Raw genomic sequence first — 7966 nt, 5'->3', positions numbered from 1 at the left:
GAGAAAAACTCGTGAGTTGAGATAAAGACAGTTTAATAAAACAGAAAAGGGAGAATAATAATGATAATGATAAAATATACAAAATAAGTGATGCACAATGCAATTGCTCACCACCCGCGCTGACCGATAACCAGGTAGCGATCGGTACTTCCTGGATCACGCCTACCATTCATATACTGAGTATGACATCACATGGTATGGAATACCCCATTAGCCAGCTGAGCTGGCTGTCCTGATTATGTTCCCTCCCATCTTGTGTACCTAGCTCAGTCAGTAGGCATGGGAGCTGTCCTTGGACTAGGAGGGTACTTAGCAACAACTGAAAACATCCCTGTGTTATCAACATTCTCCTCATACTAAATCCAAAACACAGCACTAGCAAGAAATTTAACCCTATCCCAGCTGAAACCAGGACACACATGAAGGACAAGAAGGTGATTGCGGATAGTCAGCATAGATTTATGTGAAGGGGCAATTGTACTTAACCAACCTGATTGCCTTCTATGATCAGATGACTGACTTGGCAAATGAGGGGAGAACACTGGATGTTGTTTATCTCAGCCTTAGTAAGGCTTCAACATACAGGCAAACTGGTAGGTGATTTGGACAGTAAAGTAGACTGAAAATGGGCTGAACTGCTGGGCTTAAGGGATTGCAATTAGTGTGGCATGAAGTTCAACCGGAGGCCAGTCACTAGTGATGTACGCCTGAGGTTGATTCTGGGTCCAGTACTGTTTAACATCTTCATTAATGACATAGATGATGGGACAGAGTACAGCTCAGCAGGTTTGCAGATGATACAGAATTAGGAGAAATGGTTGATAACAGCAGGTGGTTATGCTGTCTTTCAGATGGATCTGGACAGGCTGGAGACATGGGTGAACAGGAATCCCATCAGGTTTAATAGAGGGAAATGCAAAGTCCCGCTCTGGGGAAGCAACCATTTTTAGAACCAGTACGGGTTAGGAGCTGACAGGCTTGAAAGCAGCTTTGCAGGAAAAGCCCTGGGGTTCTGGTGAACAAGTTGGACACGAGCCAGAAATGTGCTCAGCATCTTAGGCTGCATTAGGAAGAGTGTTGCCAGCAGGTCGAGGGAGTTGATCCTTTTCCTATCCTCAGCACTGGTGAGACCACATTTAGAGTATTATTTCCAGTTCTGGGCTGCCTAGTACAAGGCAGACAAGGACATACTGGAGCAAATGCAGCAAAAGGCCACTAAGATTACTAAAGGATTGGAGCATCTGACAGAAAAGAGGGATGGAGAGAGCTGGGATAGTTTAACCTCAAGAAGAGAAAGCTCAGGGGCATATTATCAGTGTGTATTAATACTTTATGGGAGGGAGTAAAGAAGACAGAGCGAGACTTTCTCAGTGGTATCCAACGAAAGGACAAGAGGCAATGGAAATAAAATGAAGTACAAGAAATACCATTTAAACACAAGAAAAAACTCTATTACTGTAAGGGCGATAAAACACAGGAAGAGGTTACCCAAAGAGTTTGTGGAGTCTCCATGCTTGGAGACGTTCAGAACCCGGTTGGACACAGTCCTGATCAACTTATTTACTTAGTTCACTCTGCTGTGGACAGGGGTGTTAGACTAGATGATCTCCAGAGGTCCATTCCAACCTTAACCATTCTGTGATTTTGTGATTGCTATGTAGTATTCTTCAGCTGGCAAAAGAAATGCGAAATAGAATTAAAAAGACAGCGAAGGAACATTTACTTCAATAAACAAGAATGCTTCCAGTTTCTTGCACGGAATAATAACTAGAAAATAGAGCTCTTTCTTTTTTAAATACAGCTGTGATAAAAATTGTATCCTGTTTTCTCATTAAAAAGGGATGGTATGTAGGTCCCTTAGCAGAGATGGGGAAGTTGTATAAGAAATGAAACTGTGACTAGAAAAGTAGTGTCTTTTGAATGCTGCAATTTGACTAAATCTGGGTCATATATTTGTGTGAACTTTGTAATAGAGTATGATTGTGAACTGTGTTCTGTAATTACACCAAGAAGATTTTCAACAACTGAATTCAAATAAAATATTTACTTCCTATCACATAACTCTTTTTAGGAGAATCTTGCAAAAGAACCCCCCCAAAATGTGGTTCCTGAAAATGAAAAGAAGCACAAGGTAGCTTTAACCTTGTCATTCATTAATTTTAGAATTTGGTGATATTTATACATATGCAATCTAATTGAAGTTCCATGATAAATAATGTACACTTGAGAAAAGACATTGAAATGCTTTTAATTTAAACCTTTTTTAATTTTAGAAAATACAAACTCATTTTTCTGAGAGTGCTAAACCTCATTTAGATCTGGATTGTGCATCTATTAATGTAAAAAATAAAAAGTCTCCAAATTATATTCCTATAAAAGTCAACATCATGGAAAAGAAAAAAATGCCTCCTTCAGTATCTGCAAAAAGTCCCTTGGGTAGTCCATCATTAAAGGTTTGTAACTCATAATAGTGAATTGTTCCTGTTTTATTTGTCTGACTGTATTTCTCTGTAGATGCTTATTTATTTTTTTGTTGTGATAAGCAGGGATTTAAAAGGTAGATAGTCACAAAAAAAAATGTATTCCGTAGCGATATTAGAAAGCAGTTTGTGTAAGGGCTCCCACTGTGTGTCATTTTTCTTGCTCAGTTACTTCATTTGTCTGTTATCACTGATCAGTAACAATTCCTGTCCTAGGGGCACTGTGAATTTAATAATATCTCTAGAATTCTTTTACTTAGTCCTAAAAGAAAAGCGTTGTCTGTTTGTAAAGGCACTTTTTTCTCTATGGAACAGAAAATAGCTTGTGTAGCTGTAAAAATTATCAAAGTATTCCTTCTGCTTGGTCATAACTAAAACCTATGCTTCTACCCTGTCAGAAGCTCACATGTGATGTTTGTATCTTAACAATAGAAACAAGTACCATTTTTGTTATCCTTTCTAAAAAAGGATTGCATTGGTCCATTGCAATGTTTCTGAGAAGTTTAACTTCCAGTGAAAGAACTGTTTAAGTAAGAACAATCTTGTTCTTGATATCACTATCAATGTCTTTCTGAAAGCTTTTTCCTGCAGTTTTGTTTGTTTGCGTTTTCTTAAATATTGGTTATAGTCTGCCTGTAGTGACTACAGTTCAGAATAACCTGAATTTCAGCAGATAAGCATGAAGAAGTTAGCTATAGTGTGCCATAAAACTCAGTTCTTCCACAGCTTCCTGTTCATTCTCCTTGTTTGGCAACAAAAAAATGGAAATATTTTTTTTAAGTTTTTTTTTTTTCTTTGTTTGTGTCTTTGCATCACATTTTGGATAGAGAGAGAATTGTTCCACAGCCTCTCTCTAGTGTCTTACTGGATATTCAGTCTGTAAACTGGGTTATGAGTTTGGTTTTAGATTCTATAATTACCACTGAAAATGTAATTTTAAATGCCATCTTTTTCTGTCCCAGACATATATTATAAAGACTCCTCCAATACATAAACCGCAAAATGAAAGCACAAATCTGCATTCAGAACAGTGCACGAGGAAAAAGCAAAAAGTGGTTCTGCAGCTGGATGCTCAGTCAGATAGCTCTGAACACAATGACCTCCTGGTAAAAATCAGAGAACAAATAGTGTACTTAAAAGTTCTTTATGCACACTGCTATATCTAAGAATGTATATGAAGCATGTGGGGTTATGTATCCAAGAAATTATTTATGTGCATATTTTTATTTCATTGGTTCTTTCTGGAATTGTATTTATATGTACATAATTAGTAACTACATGGCAAACAGAGTACCACTATACAAAAATATATATTAATTTTTATAATGATTTTTTACATTGGTTTTTATTGAGCTGTTGAGGCTTCATAGTAACATCTTAACTTTTTTCCCCTTCCCATACTCTAATATTCCTAGGGGGAAAGAAAATATATTTTTCAATATAGTGCGATTAAGTAACTCTTTTATTTTTAATTTAAGAGCATAGTCTCGGAGGAAGAAATGTTCAAAAAATTGTACAAAGATTATCCTCAAGCTTCACAATTATATGCCATGACACCAAAAAAGGTACCTTAGCTTTTCTTCAGATCAAAACAAACAGTTAATCAAATTGGTTATAGAAACTAAAGTATGGCTTTATTTTTCTTCTTAGAAACCAACTACATCAAACATGAAAACTCCAGGCTCTGTACTGAAACTTACAACCATGAGAAAAATGCGAGAGGCTGGATGGACTGCAGTTTCTAAAATGGACAGGAAAAGAAAAATTAAAGAAGCTGAAAAGCTCTTTACTTAAAAGGAAAAAATGACTAGTGCCCTAGCATTACTTGATTAGTACAACCACAGTAGTAGTATTCTTTCAGAGTTAGTACATTGTTGCATTTTTCTGTCATACTCCATATGTTTAATACTACATTCATTTCCTTTATACACATAAGCTTGATAGATACATAACTACATCAACCTGCAAAGCATTTTCTACATTTCATTCCCAACGCTATAAAAAGTTGGGAGACAAATTAGCCCATTTTTTAATTTAGAAATAAGTATAACTATATAGAAAGCTGTTTCAAGAAGAAAAAAAAAGTCTGGCATTAGAAATACTGGTTTTAAAGAAGTTCAGTTTTCTTCTTTTAAATTTACTCTCTTTTCCTTAATACATAATTCACAAAAGTGTATTTAGTGAGAGAAATACTGAAGCTGTTAAAATGCATGCACTTTTACTTGAAGTCATCTTTCTTTTTTGTTCATTTTAAGTGTTGTCAGAACTGTCTTTTTAGACTGTTTTGGTCTTAGTAGCTACTGTTTCAGTATGTTAAAACAGTTTTGAAACTTTTAAAATTGAATTTTCAATAGAATTACTTTGGTTTAAAAAGCTTTCAGCTTCATAAGGAATAAAATATGCACACGTTTTAAAAACAATGTTAAGATTGTAAAAACAATGTTAAAATGTCATTAAATTGTTTTTCTGAAACGTAAAGTGTGGGATCAAATGTTGTTGCTTTATGTATTAGAGCACAGATATAAATCACCAGGCAGCCCTCCTAAGGACTAACAGCTTCTGCCATGTACACATAAGAATAGTTTAGAATAACATATATTTCTGCGTTAATCCTTGATTAATCTTGGTTTCACAACAACAAAAAAAACCTGCTTCAGACCCTAGAGATAACAAGAAAACTATAGGTACATCTTAAAATATTATGAAAAATCAAAATCCTGGATTCATCTGAAGTGGGTAGCAAAACATATGTACTTAATTCTTTTTGTGTAGCAATTTTATGTATAGGCTAATAGTTTGGGTTCCTTATGCCTTATCTGTTGAGCAATGATATTAATAATGATTTTTTTATTGTATGTAACTGACAAATATTCTCCAAAGATCTGAAAGAATATACTGGGGTTTTTTCTCCATATTTGGAAATGGAATCTGTTAAGCAAGCCAATTTTCTGAGAAGTTAGAATGACTTTTCTTGCTGGAAAGCTGTTTCATATGTTTGCGGAATATTGAGTTTTTATAATATATCTGCTTAAATAGTGTAAGTTAGACTAAACAAAGAACAGAGAAGCTGCTTATAACACACAAGTTCCAGATGTCTGTTCTTTCCAAGAAAGATTATTTTACCGTAAGTACTGTAAAATAATCCATTTAAACCTCTTCCAGATACATTAATTACTTATTTTTTGACCGGATACAGAGAATGTCATGCAAAGTCAGTTACTAATTTTAGTTCGGGATGTTACTTACTAATATCTCTTCAACTTTGCAGGAAAAAGAAAATGCAGTCACTGGAAACGCAACACATATGCGCAGTTTGTAATTTATTTTAATAGGGGGTGATGTTTTATACAAGATCTAAATACCTGCCAAGGTTTGTTACTTCATTTCAAGATGGCATATTTCTAATTTTGACTGTTGCTGTTGTGGACATCTTCAACAGATATGCAGACTCGACTCCTAAGCTAGTTACTGAGCAATCAAAAATAAAAATTCCAGTTGTTTCTGAGTTTAATGAGACTTCTTCTATCTAGTCTTCTCAGCTATGGCTCACATATAGATCCATGAACTATAATTTTGCAATCTTGAAGTTACGATTCAAAATCCACATCAAGCCTAGCCTACCCACATTCATAGCTTTGCTAATTCCGGAATGTGATACTTTGATGCCTTACTATAAAAAAATAGGATTTAAGTGATTGTTCATTGAGACTTTACATGAAAAATGAGTTGGTATCTATCAAACACGATTTCCAATATAGTGGTATATGTAGAGGATCTGACATTGTAGGAGAAGAAACTACAAGAAACTTGAGCAGTAAGAATTAGAAATGCTAGTTAACTATTGTAAGAGTTTCTGCATGTCACGGTGAGTCTGGTGGTAATTCAAATGTCTTGAAGGTGGAGAAAAGTCTGTCCACTTGAACAGGTAAAAATTCAAGTCTGTACTGCCCACATCGAGACTCAAATGGTAAGTAAGCAGTTAGGACCTCATTATTTTCCAGTACTGTCGTGGCAGGGTTGTGAATCATGGCGCATCATATAATCCTCCTGATATCATTAGTGTGTCATTTGGTGTATTGTATAAATAATCTGCAAAATTACAAAAATACTGTTAGTACGACTATAGAAAGCTTACAGGAAATGCAATCAACTAGGAAGGATGTCAAATCATATTTGCCTCATACCATGCCTGTTTGTGTGAATGGACTATATATAGTAAATAAAACTGAAAATATAAACAACTTTATGTTAGGCATTAATTCAGTTTGCATAGGAAAAGCAAATGAAAATTAATAAATGCATGTGTTTTGGCTTGTGAATCCTTCAGATAGCACACAATTCAAAAAAGGAAAAATTGAAAGCTACCAGTTAGCAGCTATTCATCGTAGTGAATATTGATGCTTTTATCTGTGGAATTTTATTAAAGTTTTAAAGGCTATATTCTGACATTAGCCATGATATTTGTTATTGGCTAGTCCATTTACTAGAAGTAAAGTTATATATATTTTTATATATGCTATATTTAAAAATATTAGCGAGATAAACTTACTTCTAAATGCCTTTTTCCCAAGGTTTTAAAATGTATATTAACCTGTGCCAATTAAGTTATCAATTAAACAGAATATTTCCTTTTTTTCAATGCTATTTCTGGTGAAATACATATACTTGATATATTTGTCATACAACTTGATACATTTCTTTTTACTCTGGGTCTTTACTAATCAATTTTAAGGAGGATGCGGCCTTCAGTGTCTGAGGTAAAATACGTCTTTCGAGCAAGAATATAATTGATAATGACTGCAGATACCAATTTATTACTTCTTTCAGTGGAGCAGCTGAGGACCTGCAGCTTCCAACAGGAAGTCTGTCAATATCAGGTTACCTTAACTTAAAGCAGGCATTTGGAAACGTTGGTATATATTATTACTTTCCTTCATAATATTGCTAACACAGTTCTCCAGTTCCTTTTCTGTCAAATACTTCTTCAAGGAGGGTGAGCAATGCTCTGGCCTACCACATCTGCTTGCTTTCTTCCTGTCATCCTTATTTGCCACGTGTGCAACTTTATTTTTCTCTAGTACTTTAAGTATTTTTCTTTTTCGCTAAGGCAGATGCTGTCACTTTCTCGCTCTCGCCTCTTAAACCCCCCCATTCACAGAACAGTATGTCCTAGTCCTTCAAACTCTTACATTGTCGTCAAGTTCTTGATACAGCTCTTCATCTGTACTGTGGCTTCAACTAAAATGAACAGGTCCCCAGCTGTTCAAGAAAATGCTGCTGTCATATGTGGTGGCACCTACCTGAAGCCTGCGTTCTGTGATCTGGAGTCAGAGCTTCAAGGATGTTTACTGGTATGGTTGTGAAAAGCTGATGGCTTGGTTTCAGCGTTTCTGATGTTGCTTGACTCACAACTCTTTTAAATGATAAAAATGTAGGTGGCAGAGTGACAACCATCTTGAGCCTTGTGGTATCTGAAGACATCCTTG

General features: G+C 35.3%; 1 protein-coding gene across 1 annotated transcript in view; it reads left to right on the top strand.

Moving 5' to 3' along the window:
• The window catches only part of SYCP1 (synaptonemal complex protein 1), a 27238-nt gene extending 22964 nt beyond the window's left edge, over positions 1–4274 (top strand). Inside the window, exons 27-31 of the mRNA XM_009574868.1 lie at positions 2072–2131; positions 2274–2453; positions 3443–3586; positions 3959–4045; positions 4131–4274. Of these exons, the coding sequence (XP_009573163.1) occupies positions 2072–2131; positions 2274–2453; positions 3443–3586; positions 3959–4045; positions 4131–4274 (615 nt within the window). The remainder of the gene's footprint in view (positions 1–2071; positions 2132–2273; positions 2454–3442; positions 3587–3958; positions 4046–4130) is intronic.
• Positions 4275–7966: the final 3692 nt, after the last annotated feature.

Source organism: Fulmarus glacialis, unplaced genomic scaffold, assembly GCF_000690835.1.
Source record: "Fulmarus glacialis isolate BGI_N327 unplaced genomic scaffold, ASM69083v1 scaffold27003, whole genome shotgun sequence".
Lineage (NCBI taxonomy): Eukaryota > Metazoa > Chordata > Aves > Procellariiformes > Procellariidae > Fulmarus > Fulmarus glacialis.
Note: the sequence above shows the minus strand (reverse complement) of the source record. Positions and strands in the feature narration are given on the sequence as shown.